Source organism: Chiloscyllium plagiosum, unplaced genomic scaffold, assembly GCF_037043375.1.
Source record: "Chiloscyllium plagiosum isolate Xiang-an unplaced genomic scaffold, Cpla_swu_hap1 HiC_scaffold_30, whole genome shotgun sequence".
In the NCBI taxonomy this organism is placed as follows: Eukaryota; Metazoa; Chordata; class Chondrichthyes; order Orectolobiformes; family Hemiscylliidae; genus Chiloscyllium; species Chiloscyllium plagiosum.
This window is the reverse complement of record NW_028270168.1, coordinates 21,387,627-21,404,846: the sequence shown is the minus strand read 5'-3', so window position 1 is coordinate 21,404,846 and position 17,220 is coordinate 21,387,627. Positions and strand designations below refer to the sequence as shown.

The window sequence follows — 17,220 nt, the reverse complement described above, 5'->3', positions numbered from 1 at the left end:
TAGAGGCTAATAAAACCATGAGGGGCATGGATAGGGTGAATAGCCATGGTCTTTTTTCTAGGGTGGAGACGTCCAAAACAAGAGGGCATAGGCTTAAGGTGAGAGAGAATGTACTTAAAAAAGACCTGAGGAGTAACGTTTTCATGCAGAGAGTGGTGCGTGAATGGAATGAGCTGCTAATGGAAGTGGTGGAGGCTGGTACATAAAAGACATCTGGATGGGTATATGAATAGGAAGGGTTTAGAGGGATATGAGCCAAATGCTGGCAAATAGGTCTAGGTCAGATAGGGATGTCTGGTCTTTGCGGACATGTTGACCCAAAGGGTCTGTTTTCTGTGCTGTATGATTCTATGACTCTATTACTTCCTTTCTGTTGTGGGACCCTGCTATGTACAAATTGGCTGCTGGGTTTACTGTTGACCCCTGGAAGCTACTTTGTTGAATATGGAGGAATTTGGGCCCTGCCAAGTTTATGAAAAATGCTCTACAAAAGCTGAATCAAAAGGTGACGGGAATTGCACAAGGCATGGATTCACAAAGTGTGCCTTACTCACCATAAACATCACCTTTTGTTGCCCTGCGAGACTGTTAGCTCCTTTTCTTATTCTCCAATAAACTCTAGTGAACAAAGAAGAATGTTAGAGTTTTAATATAAAGCAACCATTATCCTGCAATTTTCAGCAGCCCATTACATTGTCCGTGACTTAACTCACTGTTAAAGTCATCAAATTCTGTCAAGATCTACAAGCGCAACTGATTTTTTTGCATCAAGACCCAAGTTCAGGAGCCTCCCTAAACCTATCCTAATCTGCAGAACACACTTGCAAGCAAATCGTTGGGAGAAAATAATGAATTACATTATGAGGGCATTATGAATTAATTTGTATTTATCAAGTTACAATATATATTGGAGGTGGAATGCAAAACTGTCTGATAGTGGGTGTCTGATAGTACTTTGTTTCCTAAATGGCTGTATGAAGTGTGAAGATTATGAGAATAGATGTGTGGAGTAAGCAATGGCAGTGTGTGGGGGGGGATGGGATGGTTGAAGGTGGCAGAGATCATATAATAAAATCTCTGGGAGCACGCCCAAATAGCTTTGGAAACTGTGTTCATGGTATGATGCACTGGGGAATGATGGGAGACAGTCAGCCAGACAATAAACCCGCCTTATGGGTTGATATGAATGGAAACAAGAAATGTCTCTGCACACCTCTCAATACTCAAATATCCATTTACAGCTTATTTTCTTTCCTTTTTGCTATCACCCTAATGATCTCATATCCATTGAGGGAGGAGAGTTGCTCTCTGTAGGAAATGCTACGCACACAGGAGCAGCCTTGCCCCTGAGGCAGAATGTTCTGCGTTTGAGTTCAGGTCCAAAAATTTCCAATGGCACAAAATTTTTACACTCTAGTGTAATGCTGAGGCTATATTAAGCTATTAATATTGACAGTCAATTACTTATAAAAATATGTCAGTGATGACTATTGTTTGGGGATTGAGAGCTCTTCTAAAATGTCAGTGGGCACTGCAGGAGTCAGAGCAGATAATCTCTCTTCAGGTTTAAATTTTAAGTTTTATAAATTTCATTTCTGATTTGATATTTGTTACAATTACCTTTTAAAAACTTACACAATTTAATTTGATTTAATTGAGTTTCCAAATATATAGAGAGTGTCATGTCCTTAGAGAACATTGTGGGCGGCGCGGTGGCACAGTGGTTAGCACTGCTGCCTCACACCGCCAGAGACCTGGTTCAATTCCTGCCTCGGGCGACTCTCTGTGTGGAGTTTGCACACTCTCCCCGTGTCTGCGTGGGTCTGCTCTGGTTTCCTCCCACAATCCAAAAATGTGCAGGTTAGGTGAATTGGCCATGCTAAATTGCCCGTAGTGTTAGGTGAAGGGGTAAATATAGGGGAATGGGTCTGGGTGGGTTGTGCTTCGGCGGGTCGGTGTGTACTTGTTGGGCCGAAGGGCCTGTTTCCACTCTGTAAGTAATCTTAGCTAAAATGCTGGGAGAACTGGTTGACATCTGGTCTCATTCAAACAATGGGGCTGGGCATCATTACTTGACAGCAGGTTGACTAAACTGGCCTCCTAGGTGGACATAAATGATCACATGACACTATTTTGCAGAAGAGGAGTGAAGTTCTCCCTTATGTTTTTGGTCAATATCTGTCCCCAGACAAACTGATCTATAAAGACCAGATCATCTGGTCAGTAAGAGATGGCTGTGTACTAATTGCCAATGCCCTTCCCACGTCAGAGTATTTGCACAGCAAAAGTACTTCATGGGCCATAAAACACACATGTCTAAAGCACCTTAAAGGCACTATATACAATGGTCTTTCTTCCTCATTTCTTTTACATGTGAGTGTTCATCCTTACATAAGTGAGTCTAAAAGATGAGCTTGGTAAATTTAGGATTCCATAATTTGCTTAAATCTACTTCTACCTTTGAGATATATATTATTGAAGGCTACTTCAATAAGTAACATCACGATACCCAATCTTTCCCTTCACTTTCAAAAATGTGACATTACCTCAGTCAAAACAGATATTTTTGCAAAATTTAATTATGTGGACTATCGCCCAAAAATATTCCATGATCCTACCTCCTACAGAAAGCGCAGGGGATCACAAGCATGATGAGTAACAGAAGGATAGCAATGGATGTGACCAAGACCAACTGAGGAAAGTGCAACGCCCCAAAGCCAACTTGCAGATTTTGAGGGCCTGAAGCCATGAAGAATCCTAGCAGCAGTGTCGTCCGATCATGTGAGACCCTGAGAGAAACCAAAGCACCAACCCAAAAGTTAACATTCCACGCAACCAAACAGCATTATCAACTCCAAATCCCCCAAAATCCCAAGGATGTCCACTGATCGGAATTGCCTATCTACTTGTCTCAAAAGTACATTAGCTCCATGTCAGAAGTTGAGTTTTTTGTGGCAATTGACTCCTCAAAACCTAGTCACCACCTGGTCCAAGTCAGGAGTGTAATTGGATAGTCTTCACTTACCTGGATGAGTACAGCTGCACCAAGATTCAAGAGATTGAAATGTTAACTCTAGAACATAGAACACAGAACATCGAATATTACAGTGCAGTACAGGCCCTTTGGCCCTTGATGTTGCACTGATCTGTGAAACCAATCTGAAGCCCAGCTAACCTATACTATTCCAATTTCATCCATATGTTTATCCAATGACCATTTAAATGCCCTTAAAGTTGGCAAGTTTCCTACTGTTGCAAGCAATGCATTCCACACCCCTACTACTCCCTGAGTAGAGAAACTACTTCTGATATCTGTCCTTTAACTATCACCTCTCAATTTAAAGCAATGTCCCCGCATGCGAGCCATCACCATCTGAGGAAAAAGGCTCTCACTGTTCACCCTATCTAACCCTCTGATTATCTTGTATGTCTCAGTTAAGTCACTTCTCAACCTTCTTCTCTCTAATGAAAACAGCCTCAAGTCCCTCAGCCTTTCCTCATAAGACCTTCCCTCCATACCAGGCAACATCCTAATAAATCTCCTCTGAGGCATTTCCAAAGCATCCATATCCTTCCTATAATGCGGTGACCAGAACGGTACACAACACTCCAAGTGTGGCCACACCAGAGTTTTCTACAACTGCAGCATGACCTCGTGGCTCCAAAACTCAATCCCTCTACCAATAAAAGTGAACACACCATATGCTTTCTTCACAACGTTATCAACCTGGATGGCAACTTTCACGGATTGATGTACATGGACACCCAGATCTCTCTATTCATCCACACTACCAAGAATCTTACCATTAGCCCAGTACTCTTTATTCCTGTGGCTCCTCCTGCAGTGAATCACCTCACACATTTCTGCATTAAACTCCATTTGCTAACTCTCAGCCCAGCTCTGCAGCTTATCTATGTCCCTCTGTAACCTGAAACATCCTTCAGCACTATCCACAACTCCACTAACCTTAGTGCCATCTGCAAATTTACTAACCCATCCTTCTACACCCTCATCAAGGTCATTTATAAAAGTGACAAACAGCAATGAATCCAAAACAGATCCTTGCGGTACACCACTTGTAACTGAATACCACGATAAACATTTCCAATCAATATCCCTACCCTCGGTCTTCTTTCAGCTAGTCAATGTCTGTTCCAAACCACTAAATCACCCTCCGTATGTTGTGCAATAGCCTACTGTGGAGAACCTTATCAAATGCCTTACTGAAATCCATATTTACCACATCAACTGTGTTACCTTCATCCACCTGTTTGGTCGCCATCTCAAAGAAATCAATAAGATTTGTGAGACATGATGTACCCTTCCCAAAACCATGTTGACTATCCCTAATCAATTTATTCTTCTCTAGATAATTATAAATCCTAAATCTTATAACACTTTACTCATAACCAAAGTAAGGCTCACTGGTCTATAATTACTAGGGTTGTCTCTACTACTCTTCTTGAACAAGGGGACAACATTTGCTATTGTCCAGTCTTCTGGAACTATTTCTCTAGACAATGACAACATAAAGATCAAAGCCAAGGCTCTGCAATCTCCTCCCTGGCTTTGCAGAGAATCCTATGATAAATCCCATCCATCTCAGGGGACTTATCTATTTTCATACTTTCCAGAATTGCTAACCCCACCTCCTTCTTGCAAACGTCAATCCCGTCTAGTCTAGTAGCTTGTATCTCAGTATTCTCCTTGGCAACATTGTCTTTTTCCAGTTTGAGTACTGATGAAAAATATTCACTTAGCGCTTCCCCTATCTCCTCAAACGCCATGCACAACTTCCCACTACAATCCTTGATTGGCCCTAATCTTTTATTCGTGATATACCTTTAGAATATACCTCTGCTTTCTTCCCGCAGATGCTGCCAGTCTTGCTGAGTATCTCCAGCACTTTTTACTTTTGTAAAAGAAAAATGGTGAGGGTTTCCTCAACTTCCTTTGGAAGAAGGGAACTCAAAAGACTCTCCACCCTCTGAGAGAAACAATGTTTCCAAATTTCTGTTTTAAATGGCCGACACCTTATTTTTAAATAAAGACTCCTGGTTCTCGATGTTGTAACTGTACTGGAACCATTTGGCTATGGGGTGCAGCTAGTACTGGAGCATAATTTTTCAGTACTATTGCCGAAATGTTGTCAGGGTCCAAAACCTTTGCAGTATTCGGTGTCTGCAGCCATTCTTTGATCCCACACGGAGGCAAATAAATGAATTGAAGACTGGTATCTGTGATGCTGAAGACATCAGGAGGAGGCTGAGATGGATGAACCATTCAGCACTTCTGGCTGAAGATGAATGCAAATACTTCAGCCTTGTCTTTTGCACTGAAGTGCTGGGCTCCTCCATCATTGGGGACGGGGTTATTTGCAAACTTACCACCTTCTATCAGTTGTTTAATTGTCCAGAATCATTCATGACTGTTTGCAGCAGGACTACAGAATTTAAATCTGACCTGTTGTTGTTGGATTGCTTAGACCAATCTATTTAGCGCTGATTCCAGTGTTCAGCATGTACACAGTCCTATGTTGTAGTTCTTTAGTGTTGATATTTCATCTTCAGATATACCTGGTGCTGCTCCTGACATACACTCTTCACTGAATTATGGTTGATCTTCTGGCCCGATGGTAATAGTTGAATGGGGGATATGGCAAGTGATGAGATTACAGATTAAGAGTGCAACTCTGCTGTTGCTGATGGCCCACAACACCTCATGGGTGTTCAGGTTTGAATGCTAGATCTATTCAAAGTCTTTTCCATTTAGCAAGTTGATAGTCCTACACAATATGACGGAGGGAATCTTCAATGAGAATAAAGGACTCAGCATGACTTCAGAAAGATGGTGTGGTGGTCACACCTACTAGTAATGCAACAGACAGATGCATCTGTTATAGGTAAGTTGCTGAGGATGAAGTCAAGTGGATTTTTCCCTCTTGTTGGTTCCCTCATCACTTACTATGGACCCAGTCTGGTAGCTTTGTCTGTTAAGACTCAGCCAGCTCAGTCAGTAAGCTGCTACCAAGACGTACCTGTGCCAAGGTATGATCTCCAAATTCAAAATAGATGAGTACTGATTCATCAACCAAAGGCAGCTGATAGCTGGTAATTATAAGGATATTTCTTTTCCTGTATTTGACCTGATTCCATGAAACTTCATGGGATCTGGAGTCAACTTTGGGGTCTCCCAGCTAAATTCCTTTCTGGCCATATACCAGTATCACCACCTCTGGTCAGTATTTTCTACTGTGAGGTAGGACATATGAATGGTAATGATGGCATTGGGACATTCGCTCTAAGTATGATTCCAAAGAATATGGCTATGTCAGTGTGTTGCTTAAATAATCTGTGGGAGAGTGCTCCCAGTTTTGGCATCAGCGCCCAGATCGGACTTTTTTCATTGGAAAAAAGAAGGAAGAGAGGGGACCTAATTGAGGTGTACAAGATAATGAGAGGCATAGATAGAGTTGATAGCCAGAGACTTTTCCCCAGGGCAGAAATTGTTAATACAATGGGTCATAGTTTTAAGCTGTTTGGCGGAAAGTATAGAGAGGATGTCAGAATCGGGTTCTTTATGCAGAGAGTTGTGGGAGCATGGAATGCGTTGCCAGCAGCAGTTGTGGAAGCGAGGTCATTGGGGATATTTAAGAGACTGCTGGACATGCATATGGTCATAGAAATTTGAGGGTTCGTACATTAGATTTACCTTACATGAGGATCAATGGTTGGCACAACATCGTGGGCTGAAGGGCCTGTTCTGTGCTGTGCTGTACTGTTCTATGTTCTATGTTGATAAGGAGGACTTTATAGGGTCAATACAGCTGGGTTGGCCATTGTCATTTGATTATTTCAATTCATTGCACAGGACATTATGAGTCAACTGCTTTGCTGTTCAACTAGAGTCACAGGTGGACAAAACCAATTTAGACATTAGTGGGCCAGGTGGGTTTTTACAGCAATGATTACATAGCCATCATGAGGCTAGCTTTTAATGCCAGATTTTTTAAAATTCAAATTTCAACACCTGCCATGGTGGGATTCGAACCCATGTCCCAGAGCATTACCTGGAGTTCTGGTTTACTAGCCCAGTGACATTTCAAGTACTGCTTCCATCATGACACTGCCTCCTTCAATTAAGTCCCAGCTGAAGCCAGCTGCAAAAAAACAGTAAATGTAATTAAGTTCCTATTTTGGAATAAGAAGCAATTAAAATTGCCCAAGAATTGTAAACCTCCAGTGATCCTGCACTTTCAGCCACTCCCCACACCCACTCTGCATAAATAAGAGGAATCCTTGTAAATATAGAACTGTCAATACACTGCTTCAGAACCTGAGGCAAAACCAATATCAAGGTAATGAGAAGCATGGCCAATCTCACTTTCATGTCCCCAAACATACATATGTTGTGGATCATTGCAGTCTACTGTGTCTCTCCTGAAACACACAGACAAACACAATAGTTTTGAACAATCTTCAACAAATGTCTTATGGAAATATATTGTGCCCAGATTCTTCTCTTTCTAAAGTAGGTAGTCCTATGTTCTAGAGAGCTTTGGCAATTTCTCAAACATAACACATACAAAAGAAATCACAAACCGAGGTAATTTAGTTCCTTTCTTCACTCCTCTAAAGACATGGATACTTGGTTTCTAAGGAGATTTTGTAAATAAGCAGCGTTCAAACAATGATCCTAGTAAAATTATTAAACAGTCATATCAATTTGACTTTATTAGTTTAAGGGATAATTACACTTATCATATCAGAGAAACTAGAACTTTAATTAGAGTCCTAGCAACTTTGAAATGACCATTGATCCCACTCTTCTGTATCAGAACCAAAGACACATAAAACCCACACAAAACGTTAGTCCATCCCTCATTTTACTTTTCCAGCACGACAACCCTTTCTTTTCTCTCCCTCCCAGGGGTCTGTTAATTGATTATTCTGGGCATGAGAAAATGTTACTCCAAACTGAGATGGGAACAAGTGTGTTAGATTAATCAAAAAGGCACAAGCAATTCAATGAGCAGACAGACTCAAACAATTGCATACCTATAACAAATACAGAAATTGCTGGAAAAAATCAGCAGGTCTGGCACCATCTGTGGAGACTAAGCAGGGTTAATGTTTTGGGTCCAGTGACTCTCCTTCAGAACTGATTGTAGCTACGAAAAGGTGGTATTTATGCTGAAGACATAGGGGTGAGGTGGGGTCGGGTAGTAAATAATAGGTGGAGATTGAGACCAGACACAGAGAACAGCAGTTGAGCAAAGGAATGAATAACAGTGACCCAGGGAGAATGAAAAGCTGTCAATGGGGACCATTAGAGGGTAAGAATGGGTTGGTTGTGGTTAAAGCAGCCTATCAGCATATCCATGTAGTATTCAGAGTCCAGGTGACTGTGACAACATGTACTTCCTATGTGTATGTAATAGTCTGGAGCGAAATGGATAATTATGGTAGACACTCTAACTTTACTTTTATGGCTGACCAAGAGTGTCTTCTGTTCCTACTGTCTCCAATTAGTGTGTGCTGGAAAGATACATATGGTTATACTCAAGGCATTATGAACACACATGAATGATTCTTCTTTGATTTTTATGTCCTGCAATAGGACTTGAACCAGAGCTGCTAGCTCAGAGGCAGTAATGCTACTCCCTGTGCCTTGGACTTTACATGCCTGTGTATATTCCTTTAAATAAAAGGGATCACAATCTTCAAAACACTTGTTTGGTAAATCTTTCCTCATTCACTCCCACCTGGCTAAACAAAAATCTGCTGATCTCAGTTTGAAATGTTCTGTTTACCCTCAGCTTGGACAAAGCAGCCCACTTGATCAGCACCCCAAACATCACCTTAAATCTTCAATCCCTCACTGCCAACCACAATGCCAGCCTTGTGTACCATGTTTAAGATCCGCTGCTGTGTCAATAATACCTCTAACATCCAGAAAGACAAAGACCACACATGCATTGGTACAGCGCCTTGAAAGTTCCCTCTAGGTCACGTACAAATTTGGAAATATGCTGCTGTTCCTTTATCATTGCTGGGTCAGGATATTGGAGAGCTCTACCTAACAGGTGTAGATTTCTTTAGATTAGATTAGATTCCCTACAATGTGGAAACAGGCCCTTCGGCCCAACCAGTCCACACCAACCTCAATTCCCTCTGACTAATGCACCTAACACTATGGGCAATTTAGCATGGCCAATTCACCTGACCTGCACATCTTTGGACTGTGAGAGGAAACTGGAGCACCCAGAGGAAACCCACGCAGACACAGGGAGAATTTGCAAACTCCACACAGACATTCTCCCAAGGCTGGAATTGAACCTGGGACCCTGGTGCTGTGAGGCAGCATTGCTAACTACTGAGCCACTGTGCCGTCCCAATGCAAAGGATTAATGGTCTGTATTGAATAACTCATGAAGCATTAAACAAATGCAGAAGTCAGGAATGTGATGGAATACCAGATAAGTGCAGTTCCAACAACTCTTAAGACATTTGACCACACCCAGGACAAATCAGCCCACTTGACTGGCATCACATTTACAAGCATTCACCAACAGTCAATAGCAGCAATGTGTATGACCGACAAGATACACACAGAAATTCACCTTCCAAACCTATGGCCATTCCATTTAGGAGGACAATTAGATTACTCCATTAACATGCCTTTCTTCCAAAACAATTGATCTTCTTACCCAGCAAAATCTAGTCTTGACTACTGCGCTTAATCTGAGGATCTATTGATTGTCGCATATGTGCAGTCCATGAAATCTTATACTTCTGAAAATCCAGCCGTTACATCAACTCTGAAGGCACTCTCATTCTGACAGACTTCAATAATGGTCAAAAAGTGTGGTGCTGGAAAAGCACAACGGTCAGGCAACATCTGAGGGGCAGGAGAGTCAATGTTTCATGCACAAGCCCTTCATCGGGAAGATGGGGGGGGTGGAAGGGTGCTGAGAGATAAATAGGAAGGGGAGGGTGGGGCTGGGGGGGAAAGGGAGGTGGGTAGGCGATAGGTAGATGCGGATGGGAGGGTGATGGTGATAGGTCGGATTGGAGGGTTGAGTGGATTGGAGGGAAGATGGACAGGTGGGACAGTTCAAGAGGGTGGGACCAAGTTGGAGGGTTGGATCTGGGAATGGGTGAGGGGAGGGGAGAAGAAGAAACTGGTGAAGTGGACATTGATGTTGTGTGGCTGGAGGGTCCCGAGACAGAAGATGAGGCATTCTTTCTCCAGGTGTCGAGTGGCGAGGAATTGGTGGTGGAGGAGGCCCAGGACTGGTATGTCCTTGGCGGAGTGGGGGAGTGAGTTGAAGTGGGGATTTGCAAAGGACCCACTCACTCTCCCTGACTTCAATAAAAGCAAAGTGGACATAAACGCACATCTCTGGCAAACCAGTCTCAAACGCTATATCAGTCACCTGGGTGAAGTACTTGTGGGCAGCAGACTATGTGATCCTGTTGATGTCATGAGTCAATCCCTGGAAGGAGGTGACATATTTTAGGATTGCGGTGACTTCCATTACCATTGGAAATGCATGATCACTTGGTCCACTGGAGAGGAGCTCTGGCAGGCTGCACATTTCTGCAATAATCTGCCAAGAAATTCTGAGGTTCTTCAGTCATGTCCAAAATGGTGACCTTCTGCCTGTATGTCCTGTGCTATTGGAGCTCTGTGTTATTCCCCATTGTCCTCAGGAGCAGCAGGTGTCTTCCAATACAAAATATTTTTTGATGTTTAAACCCTCCGCACACACCAATAATTGTTGCCATCCTTGATATCCAATCAGTCCTATTCTATCACTCTTACACCGTATCCAAGCTCTCCTTTACCTTCCAATATTTGTCCAATAGTTTTGAAAGTTCTTGGTACTTCCATCATTATTTCAGACTGTGCATTCCAAAGCAAAGCAACTTTCTGTATTAAAAAAAATCCTCATTTCTTTCTCTTGTTCTTTTGTCAATTACCTGAAGTCAATTTCTTCTCTTTCAGAAACTGGCTGACGCACAATACACAGGCTGTGTAATCTGAGTAAAATGTGCCATGCTTACCGACATAACAAATACTGTGCTCTCAAAATAATAAGCCGCTATGATGCACTGAGATCCATATGTTAAGCAATAGGAGGAGTAGATCACATTGTCCCTGGACACTGCTCTGCCATTGAATAAGATCATGGTTGATATAGCCTCAACTCCACTTCCATTTACATTATACCTTGCAAGCACAGCTTGTTCAGGAGGTAAGGAGATGCTTCTTGAACCGTTTTCAAAGAACAAATAGGTTTTGTTTTGAACTCAGATTTTGTTTTAAGAAATGAGAGTGATAAGTTAGACAATTTGTTCTTAGCAAGCATCCTTCCAACACAGTGTCTTTTTAGTGGGCTTCCCTTCAATTCAACCAGATGAAACAAGCATTTTCTCCCAGCAGGTAACTGTTCAAAATATCCCCAGCAGGCCTCTCCAGGAAAGCAAGTAGTTACTACCAGTCATGTGAGATCCAGGAAGATTTAAAAAAAAAATCCTGTGTCAACAGTGAACTTCGAATGGCTTCTTTTAAAGAAACCACTCCAGGTATGTAACAATACACAGTATTCTAAGGGATGAACTTTAGGATGGGTGGGGATGGTATACTGCTTGCACACCCTAAAGAAATGTCAATCCCAAACTGACTGACATTAAACAAGGCTACCCAACTGCAATAAGTCTTAAGGAGGGGAGTGTGGGACTTATGCTTCAGAGCAGGTGGGTGTAGATAGTTGTTTCTTCCAAATGCTGAGTGTAGAACCAGAGACGTAATCTCAGGATAAGAGGTAGGCCATTAAATACTGAGATGAGGAGGATTTTTTTCTCTCAAAGTCTGGTTAGTCTTTGGAAGTCCAACAATCTATGGAAATTCAATCCTGAAGCATGTTCAAGGCAGCAATAGATAGATTTCTGGGACAGGATATAGAGATAGTGCAGGAAAGTGGTGTTGAGGTACATGTTCAAACATGATCAAACTGAATGGAGGACCGGGCTTGATGGGCTGAATGGTCTACCCCTGTTTCTGTGTTCCTAATATTTTTCTGTTTCATCTACTCACCAGGGATATCAGTGAAAACAATTACAAAGCTGTCTTCAATCGCTGTCTGTAAATATTTCTACTTTCTTTAAATATTTAACAACCCCAATAAAAAAATCATCTATTCTAAAGAAGAGTCAGACTAATATGTTGATAAGAAATAAAATATTGGTAGCTGACTAATATTGTTGCTCATGAGATCTCAATATTCCTATTCACCTGGTGCACGCAGGTGAACTTTAAACTATTTGTGCGCATTGTTAAAATAATGGCAAATGCAGAGATTGTGAAACAGTCTTTTGATTTTCCTGGCTATTTTGTCTCTTTTGTTGCTGGACAATGGTGAATGCTTATGAAGAAATGTACATACTTACAGTGACATACATGTATTTGTGTTCTGGAAAAAGTAAAAAAAAATTGAAGTGAACAGATTTACAGGGCCTCGGGGGAAGAGCAGGAGTTTGTGGAACTTATTGGTTAGCAGTTTCAAAGAGTCAAAATGGGTTCAATGGGCTAATGGTCCTCCTCCTGGGTTCTGTAATTCTAAGAGTGTCATATGCCATATGCTTGTTAAAGCCTCAGAGAAATGTCTTCAATAAAAAGATTCAAAGTAGAAAATGTTAAACATTTTTAAGATAGAACACTGTCACATTGGTCACTTTGGAGGTAATGCAATAATTGCTTTGATACAATGCTTTGATGCAACGATAAACCATCCTGGAAGAATAATACTTTCATGCCCAACAACTGGAACCAAACATTTTCAAGGATATTCTCCATCAATAGGTTAACATCAACAGTCTGGCAGGCACAAAATGTTAAGAAGCTTCACAACCAGCTAACATTTCAGGACATTGAAACACACCAGCTCTATTACACAGCTTGATGGGCAAAAGCTTAGAGAGCACAGAACTATACAATTCAGACAGAAAAGTTTTGCACTTCTGTAACTCCATCCAGAGGACGTCCAAAAGCATTTCACAATCAAGGAATTTCCATTTGAACTGTACTGTTGTTATGGAGGAAATACGGTAGATAATTTTCCCACAAGAATGTAATAACTGACAGTGGTGTTGGTTGAAGAATGAATCTTGCCAGGACATCACAAGAATTTTCCTGCTCCTTTTTTCACATAAATGGTTGATATATTCTATGTTCACTTGAACAGTCAGAGATGGGTTTAGTTTAATGTCTTGTCCAATGAATCCTCTTACCACAATGCAACATCCATGATCCTTTCAACAATGATACCAACACTGCCTCTCTAGTAGGGCAGCATTCCCTCAATACTGCCCCTCTAACAATACAGCACACCCTCAGTACTGCCCCTCTAACAGTGCAGACTCCCTCAGTACTGCTCCTCTAACAATACAGCACACCCTCAGTACTGCCTGTCTGACAATGGAATGATTCTTCAGTACGGCCCCTTTGACAATGCATCGATCCCTCAGTACTTCCTTTCTGACAATGGAGTGCTCCCTCATCACTACTCATCTGACAGTGCAGTGCTCCCACAGTACTACCCCTCTGACAGTGCAGCATTCCCTCAGTGCTGTCCCTCTAACAATGCAGCACTCTCTCAGTACTGCCCCTCTGACAATACAGCGCTCCCTCAGTATTATCCCTCTGACAATACAATGCTCCCTCAGTATTGCCCCTCTGACAATGCAGCTCTCTCTCAGTACAGCCCTCTGACAATGCAGTGCTTCCTCAGTATTGTCCCTCTGACAATGCAGCGCTTCCTCAGTGCTGCCCCTCTGACAATGCAGCGGTCCCTCAGTACTGCCCCTCTGACAATGCAGCACTCTCTCAGTACTGTCTCTCTGACAATACAGCATTCCCTCTGTACTGCCCCTCTGACTATACAGCGCTCACTTAGTACTGTCCTTCTGACAATGCAGCGCTCCCTCAGTACTGTCACTCTGACAATGCAGCGCTTCCTCAATACTGCCCCTCTGACTATACAGCACTCCCTCAGTACTGCCCCTCTGACAATGCAGTGCTCTCTCAGTACTGACCCTCTGACAATGTTGCGCTCCCTCAGTACTGTCACTCTGACAATGCAGCGCTACCTTAGTACTACCCCTCTGATTATACAGCACGCCCCTCTGACATTGCAACGCTAACTCAGTGCTGAACCTCTAACAGTACTGTACTCCTTCAGCACTTTCCCTTTGACAGCACTCCCTTAGTACTTTCCTCTGACAGGTCAATGCTCCCTCAATACTTTCCCTCTGACAGCACAGCACTCCCTAAATACCATCCCTCTGATAGCACAGTATTCTCTCAGTACTGACACTCTGATAGCACGGCACTCCTTCAGTACTGCCCTTCTAACATTGCAATATTTCCATGATGCTGTTCCTCTGACAGTTCAGTATTTTCTCCAGACTGCCTTCTGGAAGTGCAGTACTTCTTTGGTATTGCCTCTCCAACAGTGCAGAGATACCATTGCACATGCCCTCAAAAGGTTCTGTGAGACTCCAGTACTAACGTTTTCACAGTGGAGCACTGCCTCAGTATCAGTACTCCAAGTAGTGCTTCTTAAGTAATCTCTCAACACTGTTCATCTGATGGTCCAGCACTCCACCAGTACTTGCCCTGTGACAGTCCAGCACTCCTTCAGTACTGCCCCTCTGACAATGCAGTGCTCCCTCAGTACTGCCTCTCTGAAAATACAGCGCTCCCTCAGTACTGCCCCTCTGACAGTCCAGCGCTCCTCCAGTATCGCCTAACAAACAATGGAACACTCCTTGAACACTGCATATTTGAAGGTGCAGCACTCTCCTTGTACTGCACATTTAAAGGTGCAGCACTCTCCTTGTACTGCACACTTAAAGGTGCAGCACTCTCCTTGTACTGCACATTTTGAAGGTGCAGCACTCTCCTTGTACTGCACATTTAAAGGTGCAGCACTCTCCTTGTACTGCATATTTAAAGGTGCAGCACTCTCCTTGTACTGCACACTTAAAGGTGCAGCACTCTCCTTGTACTGCACACTTAAAGGTGCAGCACTCTCCTTGTACTGCACATTTTGAAGGTGCAGCACTCTCCTTGTACTGCACATTTAAAGGTGCAGCACTCTCCTTGTACTGCACATTTAACAGTGTGGCCCTCTTCAGTACCATTCTTCCAAATCTGAAGTGGAACATCCATCGTTCAATCAGGCATTTCTGTCAAGTAACCTTGTCTCTCTGTGTGCTATATAACATTCTTATCCCTGTGCCAAATACTATCAGCCTCTGTGTAAGGCTGTATGGAAATTAGGTGAGGACAGGATAGAGCTCAAGGTAATTCCAACTGTTAAATTCCTTCACAGTTCTTTGATAAAATAGAGCACTATGGTGACTCAGGGACCCAGGTTCAATTCCAGCCTTGGGTGACTGTCTGTGTGGAGTTTGCACATTCTCCCCATGTCTATGTGGATTTCTGCTAGGTGCTGCTGTTTCCTCCTATAGTCCAAAGATAGGCAGGTTAGGTCATGGGAAATGTAGAGTTACAGGGATATAGTTGGATGCTCTTCAGAGGGTTGGTGCAAACGATGCATGGGAGAAATGGTCTCTTTTTGCACTGTACGGTTTCTATGATCTGGGGTGTTTGGTTTTCAATGAGAGTTACTTGGACCTGAACAGGAATCAGTAATTTCAGAACACAGGACCAAAGTGACAATTTAAGCTTTTAAATCTTCTCACCCAAACACTGCACACTTGTACACTCTGCTGACTCATACCCTCCATTCACTCACACTTGCAGCTGGAAAAGGAGTTAAACTAAGAGTTATAAATTGAAGTGATCCAGTTCATACAAAACTTTGAGCAGGTAGTGATGCTGAAAATCCAAGAATTTGCTGAGATCAAGTATTTGCCAGGAGTCTGTAGTGGTCTGTCTATGAAGTGCCAAAGAACTAACACGATGACTCTTCAGTTGTCTTTCATTCCATGTACAATAATAATTTGCACTCACCTTGATATCTGCTCTCTCTTCTCTGTAACACAACAGTCTTCTCCTCTGCAGACTCCCAGTCACAGCCAAGCAGCTGCTCAACAGCTCAGAATCAGAGGGATGATTTATTGTAGATCTAGGAGGAACCATTTATCTATTGTCATTAATGCATCTTTTGTCATCAATTCAGACCAAGGAGAAGTTCATTTAATAATAATTAATGTTTTACTTCTCATGTCCTTTCAAACTTGAGAGAATACGTACAACACCAGCTTGAATGGAGACAACTAAAGCAACAAGGAAGAGGAACTTTCTGTTGCTATTTATAGGGAGTGACTGTACACAAAGGTAAAGTCGTGTTCCAGGATACTTTGTACTGAAAGACTGCTGAGTTTCACAGAGATGTATGTGTGGGTGAGGCACTTAGCTATTCTGGCACAGAGCTATGTCAAACATTGATTTCATGATGTTGTATAAAAATAATCAACTGCACAAACTAGTTCACAGACACAACCATTGGATTACAGGCTTATCTAGGAATGTAATTTGTCAACAAACCTTTGAACCAATTGAAACTAATTTGAAAAAAGACATTTATGTCCAGCATACAGTTTAAAATAAAGCAGCAATGGCATCTGTTTAGTCTAATTTTATTTTGTGTTTGATTTTGACTGGCCTGTTCCTAGCAAAAGGAATAGGCCATTTAGCCATCTGCACTATCAACACCCTTCCTCCCCCAGCACTTCACCCTTCCACCAATGTATAAGTGCTGACCCCTCCACACTTCAGCTCTGATGGACAGTCATGCAGACTCAAACATTATCTTGCTGTCTCTCCATGGTTGCTGCCTGACCTGTTGTAATTTCCAGCATTTTTTATTTCCAGGTCATTTAGCCCCTCAATGCTGTTCCATTATTCAAATAAAACATAGAAGGAAAGAAAGGTTTATGGCGCACAAAGACAGCTGACTGAAGAACAGCTATCTGGTCTAAACTCACCACCTCTGCTCTTGGTCCCTAGTCCTGCAGGCAATTGAAGCTGAAGTGTATGTCCAATTGTTTTCTTACATGTGATGAAGATTTCTGCCTATACCAGTCTTCCAAGCATTGGGCTCCAGATTCCATCACTGAAATGGAGTCCAGTATCCCGTCACAAAGTCACCCTTGATTTAAACATGCTTGTAACATGGACTCTGA

General features: G+C 42.4%; 1 protein-coding gene across 5 annotated transcripts in view; it reads right to left on the bottom strand.

Annotated features, from left to right (window-relative positions):
* LOC122563607 (uncharacterized) overlaps positions 1-16,373 on the bottom strand; it is a 28,476-nt gene extending 12,103 nt beyond the window's left edge. Inside the window, exons 1-5 of one of the 5 annotated variants that reach the window (XM_043717554.2) lie at positions 16,254-16,373; positions 16,046-16,160; positions 7,071-7,160; positions 2,619-2,789; positions 555-618 (exon numbers count right to left, since the gene is read on the bottom strand). In XM_043717554.2, the coding sequence (XP_043573489.2) occupies positions 555-618; positions 2,619-2,749 (195 nt within the window). In that variant the 5' untranslated portion in view covers positions 2,750-2,789; positions 7,071-7,160; positions 16,046-16,160; positions 16,254-16,373. The other 4 variants (XM_043717555.2, XM_043717556.2, XM_087976798.1 and 1 more) reach the window with 4 other exon arrangements.
* Positions 16,374-17,220: the final 847 nt, after the last annotated feature.